This window comes from Panulirus ornatus, chromosome 43 (genome assembly GCF_036320965.1).
Source record: "Panulirus ornatus isolate Po-2019 chromosome 43, ASM3632096v1, whole genome shotgun sequence".
NCBI lineage: Eukaryota > Metazoa > Arthropoda > Malacostraca > Decapoda > Palinuridae > Panulirus > Panulirus ornatus.
Genome location: NC_092266.1, coordinates 18,324,415 through 18,340,715, shown reverse-complemented (window position 1 = coordinate 18,340,715; position 16,301 = coordinate 18,324,415). Strand labels below are relative to the sequence as shown.

The 16,301-nt window shown below is 37.9% G+C and overlaps 1 protein-coding gene across 4 annotated transcripts in view; it reads right to left on the bottom strand.

The window, feature by feature from the left end:
- The window catches only part of LOC139762355 (uncharacterized), a 63,182-nt gene that overhangs the window by 37,892 nt on the left and 8,989 nt on the right, over nucleotides 1-16,301 (bottom strand). For 2 of the 4 annotated variants that reach the window (XM_071687111.1, XM_071687113.1), the window contains exons 2-8: nucleotides 11,839-11,871; nucleotides 11,005-11,070; nucleotides 8,258-8,562; nucleotides 4,779-4,939; nucleotides 2,862-2,974; nucleotides 1,907-2,153; nucleotides 109-270 (exon numbers count right to left, since the gene is read on the bottom strand). In XM_071687111.1, the coding sequence (XP_071543212.1) occupies nucleotides 109-270; nucleotides 1,907-2,153; nucleotides 2,862-2,974; nucleotides 4,779-4,939; nucleotides 8,258-8,562; nucleotides 11,005-11,070; nucleotides 11,839-11,871 (1,087 nt within the window). Of the gene's footprint in view, nucleotides 1-108; nucleotides 271-1,906; nucleotides 2,154-2,861; nucleotides 2,975-4,778; nucleotides 4,940-8,257; nucleotides 8,563-11,004; nucleotides 11,071-11,838; nucleotides 11,872-12,098; nucleotides 12,189-16,301 lie in introns of those variants that run through there. The other 2 variants (XM_071687114.1, XM_071687112.1) reach the window with 2 other exon arrangements.

Genomic DNA, 16,301 nt, shown 5'->3' with positions numbered 1-16,301 from the left:
GACAGAAAGGGTTAAACATTAAGTAACAATAAATATATCACATACCTACTTGTAAATAGAAACACCATCGGCAAAACATGGAAACAACTAGTCATTACCTGGACTTACCTCTTCGCCTGCTGTCATGTTGAGGATCATTGACAGCTGAGGCCCTTAATCCTAATTGTTCACAGGTAAGACAAAGCCAGCATGGTGGAGGCTCAGCATCCCCTAAATCAACACAGTGACCATGGTAAATGACACCACATCCATCACACAACACATCTGCACCTAAAAATAAATAAAAAGGATCTACATTTTGAATTTATGGTTACGAAGAGACACCAAAATTTCTTATGTAACAATTTGGGCTCAGCAAATGATGCTATACTACAGTGGTTATATAGTGTTGTTTCTCTGATTGTGTGATTTACTTTTACGTACAGAATGCCACTGACAATGCTGTTTTGTGATATAGTTCTCATATACAATAAGCACAAGCACTGCTTCTTCTAATAAGAAAACCCTTAAATCTTAACTAGAAGTGGCCTGGAATACAATCTTCATTTCTTATAGCTAGTATTATCATTACATGATGGATGATGGTGTTAAATTAATTTCTTTATAACACAGGTTCTGAGAAAAAATTGACAATTACTTTTTAAAATGAGGCATTCATGCATCAAGTTTTCTTTCCAGAAGAAATCCTAGTCCTCACTTATGGTGGGGATATTGTCTGTTCGGCTGCATGGTAGTCTTAGAAATCAGCTGGCATGATTTGCCACCTAAGTTCCCATATTGTTATTACCTATTTGTACTTTGTGAGGAAGGAGTTTTATACTCGAAACCCCATCTCTTGAAGACTATACTTTTGTACAGCTTCTTGAATTTACATACACTGTCTGCACTAACCATGTCATCAGTCAATCTGTTCCATTTATCCACCACTCTTATCCTATAAAAGCATTTCTTTACAACCTTATTTATTTATCTATTTATTGATGTGTGTAAGAGGAGGTGACTGAAAGTAAATGCAAGTAAAAGTAAAGTAATGTTGTTTGAAAGGAAACAGAGTGAAAGATAGATTTTGTAACACCATACAGAGTGAAAGAAAAAAGTGTACTAAATTGTGCTGTGGATATGGGAAGAAAAAGACTGAAAGAAGTGAGAGAATTTAAGTATCTGGGAGCTGTCTTGGGTAAGCGTGGTGATATGGAAGGAGAGACGAGAGAAGAGTCACTGGGTCCCTTAATAAGATAATGAAGGGGAGAGGTGTAAGTATGAAAGTGAAGAGAGGATTAAGGGACAGCATAGTCCTCCCAACCCTCACCTATGCAGACAAAATATGGATGTGAAATGAGGCACGGAGATCAAGAATCCAGGCTGTGGAAATGAGCTATTTGAGAAGAGCATCATGTAGTGTGACAAGATGGAATGAAGGAAGAAATTAAAGGGTGTATGAGAGATGTGGTTTGGCAAGGAATGCAAAGGGAATGAATTGTGAAATGGTAGACTGGGTGAAATGTAATACTTTGAGGTGGGTTTGGGCAAGTGGAAAGAATGCAAGACTGGGAGTTTGTAAGCAGAGTGTATAATACTACATTTAAAGGGGTTGGCGAGAGTGGAAGACCATCTGACATGGGAAAATAGGGTGGAGGAAAACTGGAGGGAGAGAAACAGAGGAAGAATGTGTGGAATGGTGTATGTGGGGGAGGCATGCAAGGAAGGGGGTAAGTGGAGACTCTTTTGCTGTGGCCACCCCCTAATGGGAGTTCCTGGAGGGAATGGGCATCAGAGATTTAGATAGAGATGCATTATACTTTTCATTCATCCACATGACTTGGAATTCAAATATATTCTTAATTCAAAGTTACTCAGGTAAGAAATCTTTCTTTGCATTTCATAATTCAACATAACTTGTGCTTACCTTTCATTTTGCACATAGGACATATTTCTTCAGATGGCTGAGATGCTGCAGAAAATTCCTCTTCCACTGACTGTGGTGATGCAGGCTGGGAAGGAGGGCAGGTGGTCAGGGGGGAACAGGAGGACTGTGTCGGTGAGGGTGGACGAGACTGTGGTTGTGATGGAGGTTGGGATGGTGGTCGAACTTTCCGTCGCAATGTAGGTGGTGATCCTGCACCAGATGTAAGCCAAGCTCGACGTTTTCGACGCTAAAGGATGGAGTTTGTGAAAGATTAGGATGTGCTATTCTGTGAGAGGTCTAGGTCTAAATAATAATCTTGCTACTTTTCCTTAACAAATACTGAGTTAAGTATCCTACATAGAACAAAATTTCAATAAAAAACACCGGTTCTTTTTTGTCTCTGAAAGTCACCTAGGCTTTAAAAGCTTCTGTTCATAGAAATACTCTGCATATGACATAACATGCATTAAAAATGCTACACTGTAAAGTCACAAAGTTAGTGTAAGAGCTTTACATGAATTGGGCACAATCTAACAGTCTGGTAGATAAGACAAAGAGCTGACAATACATATAATGATACATTCAAAGTTGCTAGTTATCATGTCCAAGATCTCCCATAGTAGCACTATTACAGAGGAAGTGCTACTCACATTTCCTTCTAAACTCTCTGTCAACGTCCACTATCCTCCACACTTTAAACATGTACCGTCCACCATTCTCCACACTTTAAACAAACTTTCAAAAATGGCAGACTTATTCAGGGGTTGTTATGTAAATGTTAAAATTTGTTTTACCTAAAAGAAAAAATATCAGCAAAGTTGAGGAAAAAGGAAAGAGACAAAATCTAAATTGAATGTTAGTGAGAAATATAAAAATCTGGCTGTCTTTAAAGGATGGTATGGAATGTAAGAACATGTAGTAAATTTTCAAAATATGATGTTGTGGAGGTACTTACAGTCTCTGGCTTTTCCCATATAGTGCTTGAGAAGATATGTGAATAGGCATTACGTTTCCTTCTCTCATAGCGCTTTGCCAGCACTTCTTCACATTCACGTATAGTCAAGAGACCTGAAATAAAAATTGATAATGTTTATAAAAGTAATAGTTTTTTATGTTCTCTGTGTCTATTCCATATGAAGCTCTGATGCCTATTCCCAACTGGAACTCCCCATGGGGCTGGCCACAGCAATAATCTATTACATCATTTGATTATCCATCATGGATAGTGTAACTTTCAGATAAAACCTTGAAAACAATACTAAAAATTGCAGAGAACAGTCTCTGACACAAAGACACAAATGCCAGAAGCAAAATGATAAGCTCCAAAGAGTTTCACAAAGGTAAACACATTTTTCCTAACAACCATAGGGAATTAGGAAAGGTCAGTGGCTTTGCTGACCCTATTACACAAGGGCTTAGTAGGCTTGTTGGGAATTTAGTTCCATAAATATATTGTGAAACTTGATATCTCACCCACTGCACTAAGAAATGGATAGAAACTCTTGAGGTTCACCCGAGATGCAGTTTAAGACATGAAGAAAAGAAGGATCAGTGTTAGAAGAGGGAAAAACATCAAATGTGCCTTTTCTTCAGAAAGATAATAAGGAGTATGCTTTGAATGACTGTCTAACATCACTGTCTGTAAACTACAGGTAAAGATCTCCAAATATCAAATGACTGAGTACTTGCATAGGAAAAATTTCTATAGAGAAAGGAAGCAAGGTTTCAAAGGAAGATCATACAAATTATATCCTACCTCTAAAATAACATTAGCACTAGCATAGAAACAGGAATGGGAGGACAGAATCTATATTCTTGGATTGCCAAAAGATACTTGAACTGTCCCTTACAACAGGTTGAAAAATGTAGATTCTTAAAGCCAAAAAACTTTCTCTTCGAGGTGGTGTCCTGTGAGCTTATGAGACAATATATATTTCAAAGAATATGAGGGTAAGACCTTCCAATCCACAGTATCTTCGATGAAGAAACACTACTTTTACTTCACAAACCACTCAACCATGGCTGTGGTAGCTTGTTTGTTCTGGGATCATCCTAGGCAACTCAGACTGCCACAAAAATGACCCACTCACTCCCAGCTTCTTGCAGTTCACAGAATTTGCAGACAGTGGGCATCATACCAAAAGCAGTCCCAGTCAGAGAGAGAGAGAGAGAGAGAGAGAGAGATATGGGGCCAGATGAGGTAGGGCAGAGTAAGATGATCATGAAAAAATGCTCAACTTTCAGACCTCCTCCCCACTGATCCCCTCTCCTTACCAACTCAGCCAAAAGCTAATAAAAAGTCATGGTGTCATCAAAACCCCCTCCCAAAGTGCATCTCTACCAACCAGGCAGGACCATAGGTCAAAGTTTAGTGACGTGTGTGTCTGTACATGGGTAGTGTGAGGCATCTGAGCAGTAAGTGATCAGTGTCTCCATTGTGGTAGTTCCATCATGGGCATGAAGGGTCCTGGGATGTACAGAATCAGTGTCTGTAGCAATGTAAGTATGAGTGGTGTTCCGAGTGTGGATATGAGAAAGTGACTTGCATCTACCAGGGAATGTGGTTTTAAAAGGATGTATGTTTGGTGGGGTGATGTTTAAAACTGAGTTGTGAGGGTAGCTGTTTAATGCTTTTTGGGTTGTTTCAGAGCGTATGTGTTTTGTCAGTTTTAAGTTTGCTAGGTGTGAGAGGCCTGTGAGGAAAGGTTGCTGGTGTGAAGCAGGGGTAAGCTTTTTATTTCTAGATGGGGTATGAGAGTTTGCTATGGAGTGATTTGGGTGGGAGGGATCTAGTGCTATTTATCAGTCATTTGCTTCTCTGTATCACAAATCTCAAACACAGTTCATAATAAATAATAACCAAAGCACTTACCGAGTGCATGCATAAATTCATCCTCTGTGACCAGGTCATGCACATCCTCCTGAGAATAATTTGCAGTTGGTGGATGGAAGTTATGCAATCGCTTTTCTGGAGAGCACCACCAACCAGATGGGCTTATTGGTTCACTTGATTCATTTGCATCATCTGTAATACTGTTATAAAAGAATGAAAATATCACATAAGAAAATTATAATAAAAACTGTTAACTTGCTAACACAGGATCAACATAAATATCCAAAGAATCATTAGTTTCTGATGACCCTTCAAGCTTGCAAACACTACATAATGTCTTTTTAACCTCTACAGCACCCATCAATAATATTAAGTCACCTGATACCTTCTCCTTTTCAAATTCTGCAAACTGGCCATACACAGAGTTTTAATAAACTCAGGTTCCCTCTACTGATGTAAAGTGTTGACTCTGCTGACCTTATCTACTGTATTTAGTATACTGACTACATCTGTAGTGTGGGTATCCCCAGTTCTGTAGGCTGATCTTGCCTCACAGGTTTGTTCCTGGGAGTGTATTCATTAAACTCTTCTAGTGTGCCTTTCTTGTAAGATGAACTGACATTTGGTAATGATGGGATACAGTTTTTTGGAAAGTCAGTTGATAATGTCTATTGTGTAAATCTACTGTACTTTGTCATTATCACTAATTTCAAGAAACAAGTTCCACGTATTCATCAGTTATGTCAATAAATGATACAGAAAAAAATTTAATACTCTGATTTCCAAATACAGATAAAATCCCATCATGTAAATTCCACATATATGATTACTCCAACTATCCATCGTGATTCATCAAAATCTGACAACTACAAGTTATCCAAAAGCCTAGTTAACAGACTTTAGAAACCCTAAAAAGAACTTGTAGTCTTCCATGAGTAGGCCACTTGAGGCACTGCTCTTCAAGCATTTACAGGTGCTTTTATTTAAATTGTCAAAATCACCAATGATGTTTCTGTAGATGCTCTCTGGCATAAAACTGTATCAGAAAATACATGTCATGCTGCCTTACTGACAGCTAAAAACAGTGCAATCATGTTAACAAGTTTGCTGAGGAGCAGTTTAAAGAAGTGGAAACCTGTGTTGTTAAGTACTCAGAAAAAATCAACATTGCAAAATACTGTGAGAAACACTGGCCTAAGGCTAGACACTGCCATAACTGTAACAAAAGAAAGACAAGTTTAGTAAAGATTCATCTTTATCTACATTACAAAACCTTTAACCTTAAAGGACCAAGCCTTGGAAATCTAAAAATTCCCTAGGGAAAAAGGTTCATCAAAATTTTATTACAATCTGAAAAAAATAGAAGTGGTGGAAGAAACATCCTAGATATTTTTCTTTATGCTGGAGGCTCCAGTTACAAACAAAAGTCCACATCAAGGCCAGGCCTTAACGAAAGGGAAAAGGAAGAGAAAAGGAAAAGCATCTATCAATTTTGGAAGAGGAGAAAAAACCTGTCTTTTAAAAAGCAGTAGGATGGAGTTATTGGGAAAGACATGAGATGGTAACGAGTTCCACAGCTTCGAGGTGCAGGAAAAACAGCTCTCCCCTGAGTTGCCAACAGCCACACTCTCCCCTTGAGTTGCCAACAGCCACAGAGTTATCATATAATGGAGCAGCATGCTGAGTACTGCATGGTCTAACTGGTGGTGGGAAACACAAGCAACCAACTTTCAGGAGCAATAACCAAAGTAGTACCCATAAGGAAAGGCAAGTAAATCAACATCATGACGTATGGAAAGTGGGTCATAAAGTTCCCCTTGCTACCACTTTCTGTGTTGCAAGTTTTTGTAAGCCATGAAGATGCAAGCCTCTTGCTGCAAGTCATTGTAAGCCATGAAGATGCAAGCCTCTTGCTGCAAGTCATTGTATGCCATAAAGATGCCAGCCTCTTGCTGCAAGTCTTTGTAGGTCATGAAGATGCAAGCCTCTATGTAAAACAGTTTGTTGATGCAGAAGCTACAAGACACTCTTCTGCAACCTGATTTTTTTCAATGTAGAAGAAAAGGACTCCTTGGGACTTGACTAATAAGAATGGTATAAACAGCACTGGCATTGGGTAAGCATCTTTAATGGTGGCACGGCAAATGATGTGGCTTATTACATGACCTTTCAGCTTTGATGATTTGAAGCACAAGCTGTGCTATCCATATGTAATCAATCTAGAACACAAATCTAACGAATGGCCTGTGTGCTTTGTCAGACACAAATCTAAGTAAAAGTCAAGCAAAGTCCATCAGGTATGTGTTTTAAATTGTGTCGTTTGAAACCCATCCTCTTCTCTCAGTACAGCAGGTGACATGTAGTCTTCTGCAAAAGCATGAATCACCTTAAACTCTTTCTTGGTGAACACCTGGCATCTTTAATATCTGCCATCTCTGCAATCAAAAACAATGATCAGGCAAAACGTACACTGCCAGCAGGCCACACTGCCTGAAAATGGTACATGTACAGCTTCTGCTGCTCTTAAGTTTTTTAGCATTTCCCCAATGATAACACTATCTCATGCTATTTGTGCAAAAACACAGGGTGGAATATAAGATGCAACACCTTGCTGACAAGGAACACCTACGATGAGTTAATACCATTAGGAAACAGTGACCAGTTCTGTTTGGCACAGTGAGCACGGTTAGAGCAGCATCATCTGTCTAAACTTACGGGTGTGGAGAACACTGTCACACTCTCCCCAGAGACAGGTTGAGCAGTATTCCTAACAAGGGCAAATAAAGCTGAAGCAGATGTAAAATAGCAGCTCACACAGAAAATAATTATGGCACCTATACAAAACTCAGCTCTGTGATGTTGATTATGAGAGGTGTCTAAGATAAGAGTGAAAACTGTGGTTATGCCCAACATGTTCATGCTACTGTTAGGGTGATATGTCACTGAACAAGGGGGAAGGAGTGACACTCAAAATGGGACACAAGCACAAATTGCATATCAGCACTTATGAATTTAATTACGCATTTGCTTACCTATTCTAAGATGTTGCACGTCTGCTGAGAGAGGAAATGTGTTCAGAGAAATAAAAAAATGTGTATCAAAGTGATGTGGGTATGGAAAGCGAGCTGGAGAGTGTACTGAAGAATTATCAATCTCAGAGTGTATCTGGTTAGAAGTTCAAAATCAGTTACAAAGCAAAGAAACAGAGTAGGCAATAGGACTGAACTCTGAGGGGCATCAGTGTTGACAAGATAAGGGGGATGTCACTCCATCAATGACTACTATAATGGATTGGTTTATGAGGAGATTATGCATTAGAATACAGAGATAAGTGCAAAAGCAAAAGGAGATACCAAGGGCCAAAGCAAAAGATTTACCAAAATTTCAATAAGTTATTAACCAGATACATGGATAACCCCTGCAATTAATCATAAATTCCCTCTAAAAGGAGATACCCACCCTTTGCACTGTAACAGATTCACAAAGTTTCTAAATCCTAAAACTATGATCAAACCTACCCACATACTGCAGGTTCTTCAAAACAATCATCTAAACTTGCAACTTGTCCCTCTTCAGTATAGTCTGAATAAGGTGGCGTAGATACCCCATGATCCAAGACATCAGGAGGACTCTTACTGGTTTGTGTTAAACAAACATCAAGAATGGGGGCTTTGTCTTCATGGTCTTGTGCTTCATGGATCATTTGTTCATCGCATAATAGATCAATGTCTTCTTTACTTTCTCCTCTGCGAAGGTCTTCTTCCTTTTCATGCTTAAGTCGGTCATGTTCACGTTCTTCTCGAAGCCTTGCCACAACCAACTTCTAGATTAAAAGAGGTTATATCACTTATGCTACAAATCTAAAAAATAACTATCAAAATCATAAAATTTCATTGACAGAGGATTAAATTGCATTCTTGTCATGTTTTGATGTTCAGCAAATATTTCCGAACATTTCAACTATAAATCATAAGAATCATAAATTTCATGTTCCCATCATTCTGGAGATTCTTATAATGGATAAAGATGATCTAACAATGTAGCAAGACAGTGACCAACAAAGAAAAAGATGCACAAAGTGGGGACAGATTAGCAGACAGACAAAGAAACAGTTGTACAATCTACATAAACACACGGAAAAACAGATAAGTATATAAATGGACACATTTATTTAACATAAGAGAAGACTGATAAAATACAGATATAATACATAAAAGATACTGAGGCAGAAAAATCAAACAAATGTAAAGATGGACATGTATATATATAAAAGATTACCAGGACAAATGTTGACAATAATTTGGCTTTACAGAACACATGTATGAATTTTCACTCAGAAAAAGTTAAAAATATATTGAACAAAAATGCAATCAGGTATGCAGCCTTGTCTAGAAAGAATAGCACAATATCTTAAAGGCACCTGTGCTTCCTGATATCCTGCCATGAGGTACTGTAAATATTATGTAGCACAAAAATGATGTCACTGAACTCATACTTTCCAAAAATCTGTATACTAAAATAGTTGATTTTATTGAACATGTATATGTTATAAATTTGAAGACCATGATTTTCAAAAGTTTATTTTAGCCGAGTACATTATTCTGTTTTGTTTGAAATTCAGAACAAGCCACCCCTTCATGCTTGGGAGAATAACACCCTATGATTTTCAGACACATAATCAAATGATGTTTATGTTTTCACCTTAACTTGTGAGCTTGTGGCATGTAACAAGGGCAGTATGGAGAGAAAGAGTATTATGAGATGCTGAGAATGCTAATGTATGCAAATGTTTTGGGTTTGCTACACATGGTGCTCAGCATTAAAGCTGAGCTCATACACTGGTCAATGTATTTGATAAGGCATGTTAGATGTGAAAATTGAATGTGAAAGCAAAGAAAACTATTGTGTAAAAGAAATATCTAAAATGAAAACATAATGATGAGTTTAGAATATATGAAATTTGGTAGTTAGTAGGCAGCCACCAACCAAGGAGGTATATTACCAGTACTACCCACCTGGGTATTGGGAGGGTTAGTGACATCTGCTGAGTGAGCCAGCACTTAAGTGGTTGTCAAGTTGCACTCCTATGACCCAGGTAGCTAGCTGTCTTTTCTTTCTGCTTCACTAAAATATGGACTACTGGCAATCTGTCCACAAACACAATCTCCCCTTGTCTTATGTAACACCTGACAACACTTAACTCATATTTGTAACTCTAGATTTCCCTGCAGTGAGCACTATGCCTTTTAGCAAAATGGTAGGAGTGGTAGATAGAGGTAGCTGGAAGGAACACAGGAACATTTAGGCAGAAGCATTAGGTAGAAGTAGCAGGATGGAGCATTAGATAGAAGCAGTCATTAGGAATATTAGTTAGAAGCCTCTACATACACTGTGCTAGACTTTCCCTCTGCCAGTGAGGCACTGTAGGGTAAGAAGCAGCAGTGGAGTACTTTACTTATGCAGACTCTAATGCTATGGCCACACCTTTGAGAGAGTTCCAATTAGAACAGGCGGCAAAGAATTTAGTAAAGATATAGAAAAAAAATGTGACTACTGAAATCAAAGCAATGAATATAATAAATATAATGTATATAATAAGAAACTGAGATTCTAAATGAGGGCAGGGTTCTGTAAAAAGTAAGGGTACAGCTTGGCTAAGTTTGAAATAACAATCAGCATCGAGAAGATCAACAGATTGTGAGGATTGTGTGTGTGAGAAATACTAAAGAAATCAGAGTTCATATAAAATAAAAAAATGTGAAATGAATAAATGATAAAGTAACAGATTACTGTAATGAATATATAGAATGAAGGCATAAGGAGAGAGTGGATACAAAAGCAATTACAAAAACAGTACATTTACATGAGATGAATGAGAGAGTAAAATGAACACTGACAAACTGATAAATCAAATATAGGAAGAAAATGAAGTAAAAGAAAGATATATGACTGAATGTCTTCTAAGCCAAAAATGTACAACTGGCAGAAAGAATTTGTAACAGATACTTTCTTCTGATCCATGAAAATGGCTTCTGCACATGTAAGTAGATAACCTTACCATTCCTCTTATAATTGGGCCGACATTCAAGTAACATTAAGTATTACAGAGCACTCAACTCTTCCTACTGTATAACCAAAAATGACATTATATGTTTATGTCTAAGATTACCCTAATCTTTACTGTACTTCTAAATATTACAACAGGTCAAAATGCTTCACAATGAATTTTTTCTTTGACAAAAAAAAAAATGCAAGGAAAATTTACCTGGCTCTCATTTATGGATACAAGCTGACAGAGGACATCTAGGATTTCCTGCTGTAATCCCAAGTTCTGAAAAGTACAGAAAGTACGGTGATATTAATAGATAATTAATGTTAATTATATATGAAACAGTCCCCGTGTTGCCCAGGGCTTTTTAAAGGCTACTACATACTAAGGCTGTGCCATTTCCATTAGCAAAGAAAGCAGACTTATTTGGAGTGAGGATTTCTTTGACGATAACACAGCTTCGTCATTTAAGTAACCTCGAGCAGGCGGCAATGACACCAGAAAAATTTACAATATATACATACATATATATATATATATATATATATATATATATATATATATATATATATATATATATATATATATATGACCGAAAAAATTAAGAGATGGTTATAAAAAATTTCCACCACTGACGATGTTAAACTACATAGTGAAAAAGTTAATATTTGACCACAATATTTAAGACAAATGGCGTGACAGGATGAAACGCTACAAAACATACAAGTTTCATTTAGATAAGAGTAAACGTGCAAAAATATGGGGTATGTATTAAGACCTAGATTAAAGAATGATTAATTCTTATCCTTCATCATCCTGGCAGCCATGTTGATGTTAGAAGCAGATTGCATGTATTTCCCCGCATGCAACTGAGCTGACAATGAAATACTAAAATTTGAAGTGAATTATGCATAAAAGCTGTTCAGTGAAGTGATTTATCTACAAATATTAAAATATAAAGCAAAAAGGAGTTATCAACCGTATACACGAACTGCTAAGAGAGAGAGAGGGAAGTGTGGCATAAGATTTCAACAAATGGAAGCTACTTACGTGTGGTTCCTCCTGCCTTCGTCCTATCAAGGCCTGGGGGAAGATAACATCTTATATTAGGGAAAATTCACAAATAATTGCTCTGTCAAACCTTAAACAATAATCATTCCTCTTTAAATATCGAAAGTAATCTACTTTGCTGGACTTATAATTATTACCATTACGATAATTACATACATCTTTCTTTCCATCGCTACTTAATTTCTACAGAAATTAATATAGGAATTACCCCATCCAAACGAATCATTAACTAAACTTACTAAAAAGAGGCAGTTACGCCGGCTGTTGGCAAATCATCCAACTACAATCAGAGTAGATTTGTGTTCTTAAGATTAACAGGATTCACCTGAGAATAATGTTCATCATACTAATAAACTTCATATTCAGGAATTCATCTAAATACATCATCAGCTCCTGTGACTGAATCATTTGCTGTCCAATAAACTGAGTTTTGTAAGAGCCTAAAGCTGAGCGGCCGTTCCGACCCGTGACGTCAGCAATGTGTGTACCTCACCAGCCGGTATAGACGCTCAATAAGACAATGCACTCGGCAACCTTCGTGTGCTAATCACTCTAGCGGAAAGTTAATGACTGATGAAACTTGATATCGAGTCGTACGTGTCAACTTCAACTGGAGCGGGATGTGACAACCTAGTTATTTTGCCAGACTACAACACTCTATCGCCCCTTTTGTCAGCTTTGCGTCCAGATCAATGGAAAAGACCGAAGAACTCGGACGAATATTTCAGCTTGGCCAAACATTGGATGAAACCTTTCGAGCCAATATAATTGTCTGGCTCGACTTAAGCTATCTGCAAATGGCGCAAGGCCTTTTCTCAGCATTTTGCACTTGAGAGCCATACTTAGACACAGTAATACGTAAATTTACATACGTTTCATTACAATAAGAATTATCAAAACGAAAGAAAATGTAACTTTACTGAAGATTTTTCAATCATTATATACATTATAGAGCTCAAAATGATCCATAAGCAAACCAATGATTAGCTGTCCAAATGACCTACTTTTATTGATGTACACTATCAGTTCCTTTATTGAAGTACAATATCAGTAAGATAACGGGTGTGAATTCATTACGCGCAATAACCACCCACTTTACAAACCCTGTGTCTCTTAACACATAATCAATACTGGCTCAGCCTACGATAAAAAGAATAGTTCCCCATTCAATGCCTTCAATAATTAGGAAAGCATACTCATTAATACAGTTACATGCAATTTAGTCTTCAAAACTGCACAGCGAAAGCCCATTAATGACGCAGCAATTAATTTCATGTAATCAGTCAATGTAGCAACTTGCTAAATCTGTCGTCTACAATCCTCAGTGAATTGTCTGTTTTCTGTCCTGAAGTCCCTAACCATTTTACCTGTTCTTGCATTCAACTGGTTTCTCGCTTGACTAGAAACAAAATTAGTCGATTTTTTCCTCCCCAACGACAGGGAAATGACGTTCAAGGAAAACACTTAAATATTCATCAAAACATATGTGACATATCAATGAAAATCAGTGAACCAAACTGTATGAGTGGTGCTATGTGTTGCAGTATTCAAAACGTATTGATCGCCCTACCTACAATTCGGTACCGGTGAATGAAACATTATTTGCCACATTTTTTTCCCCTTAGTATGTTACCTAGCATACCTAGCACCAAAGTTTGGGTTATTACAACTCTGCTCGGCTAGACTTACGTGTTCTGGCTAGGATGGGTAACCCCCAGCTGGGAATTAGGTGAGGCTGATTGGAACCCCCAGCTGGGGATTAGGTAAGGCTGATTGGTTACACAGTTTAAACCCAGCATTTTGCCTTTATTGTAAGATGACGATGGTAAATTAAATCGAAATTACATCTTTTTGCTGATCAAAACTGATATTTGTACGAGTCATGGCATTTACAACTACCTGATATTCAATATCAATTGTCACCAAGTCAAAATAAAGACTATTAAACTAATCAGCAAAATACCAGTTGACCCACCAGTGCCCACAAGTCGGCAAAAGGCTGAACATGATTCCTTTAAGATGAACAACACACTAGCCAGCATACATTACACTGCTCATATTCATGATTTAAGCCCTTCCTAGCGGGAGGGTTAGGATTCAGTAAACACAATTACTAAAACATGAATGCTACATAACACAATCTAATGCTACATAACACAATCTATATTGTATTTTGTAGCATTATATAGCCTTTGGAGATAAGTGCTGCATCGGGCAATCAATACGTTGCCTCTACCGATAACCTCTGTTCAAGGCAATCTATATATATCCTCTAACGATAACTGCAGTACAAGGCTATCTATCTATCTATCTATCTATCTATCTATCTATATATCTATATATATATATATATATATATATATATATATAGCCTCTATCGATAAATGCTGCACAAGACAATTATACGAACCCTCTGCCGATAACTGCTGTACAGAAATTTATACACAGCCTCTACCGATAAATTCTGAACAGTGGGTATCTATATATAGTCTTTACCAATAATGGATGTTCTAAGCAATCTATATGTAGTCTCTAACGATAACTGCTGCACATGACAATCTATATATATAGCCTCTATCGATAAATACTGCATAAAGCAATCTACATATAACTACTTTGTAACAATCTAAATATAGTTCTACCGATAACTGCTGAGTAACATGTTATCTATATACATCCTCTACATAGCGATAACTGCTCCGTAACAATCTATATATAGCCTCTACGTAGCGATAACTGCTCCATAACAATCTATATATATAGCCTCTGCATAGCAATAACTGCTCCGTAACAATCCATATATAGCCTTTACATAGCTATAAGTGCCCCGTAACAATCCATATATAACCTATAAATAGCGATAACTGGTGCATAACACAGTATATACACCTTCTGCCAATACTGCTCTATAACGCAATCTACAGAAAATTCCGTGTACTAATAAGTGGGGCATAACAAATTATACATAGTCTCTACCGCAGACTAAACTTTTCCTGTAGTTCGACAGAAATGTATAAAGAAGACCATAAAAATAACATAACAGACACTATGATTGGATACCATGTCCAAAATAGCGGAACTCCTACTCAATAGACACACGTCATGTTAACGTCCTCCAGCCCCATCAGCGATGCCAATTACCATCATATTCAAACATTCCTCAGCTTGTGATAACCAGAAAGACGCACATGCAAAGAAAAAAAAACGCACATCTATGTACAGACCGTAAATACTAAACACCAGCAACCACATCTGGAGACGTCAGTACACACACACACACACTGCAAAGCAATTCTAGTTTTCTGACAATCTACTTCCAGTCTCGCAGCATGGAAGGGGTCAACCTTAATCACTAAGAACTTGATTTTAGGAGACATTTTAGCCCCGCCATGCAAGTACTCCTGCAAAAGATAACAGGCCCGTGGCTCGAGATGTGATACTTGGCTATGAGATTACAATCTGTGGGTACAGAGGGAGAGAGTTTTACACTCGTGTGGCCCCCGTCTATTTACCTGGTATATGTGTACCATGTCCTTACTCCTCTGTACACACACACACACAAAACCCAACCTAAGACTGTGTGTGTGTGTGTGTGTGATTACTATCGAAGAACCTGTCACTGATAACATCATTAAACTGGTTTACAAAGTTAAAGCTTGTGTTTGTCACCATTTACTCTTTCATAGTCAAACAAACTTAAAGCCTCAAACCTCTCTCACTGTCACTTTACATTCCTAATTCTGGGACTAGTTTTGCTACCCTCCTCTAGACCTTCCCTGTCAGTTCTTTTGAGCATCTTTAAACACGCTGACCAACGTAACAATCTTCCACAGGTTTCGTCCTAAATGTAAGATATAAAGATTCGTTGAATAAATTCTTACCCACGTAACCGTAACATCTAACCTATCTTGGGAAACTCAAGTCACATAGAGATAAATCCACCTGAACTAAAGTGGGAGTTCTTATCAAATGTAAATTCTTCTCTTTTGGACAGCTGCCCGTTTATACAAAGGACTGATCCATCCTTGCCTGGAGTATTGCTCTCACACATGGAAGTTTCTAGCTTTAAAGACTTGCTACACAGGAGAGTCTAAAGCAGTTCGGCTTCACATATCTCCCAGGCTGACCTCACAACTCGACCTTCCAGCCTTACTCCGCAACGCTGGTCTACTTTCCCTCATCTGTGTTATACTTTGCTTCCTACTCCCGAGAGCTGGCTGCTTGTGTGCCCCCCGCCATTACACAGCAAGCTACTGCGTCACATGATCACTGTGTGGCTCACGGCATCTCAGTGGTGGGCCGTTTGATATGGAACTCTCGACCCACTCTTGTCTTTCCTTACCACTACGACAAGAACCTTTTTCAAAGACAGGTTTTACGTTTCATCCAAATATCTCAAAACAGTTTTTCTCTCTTCTTACGTTTGCCTCTCATCCAACCAC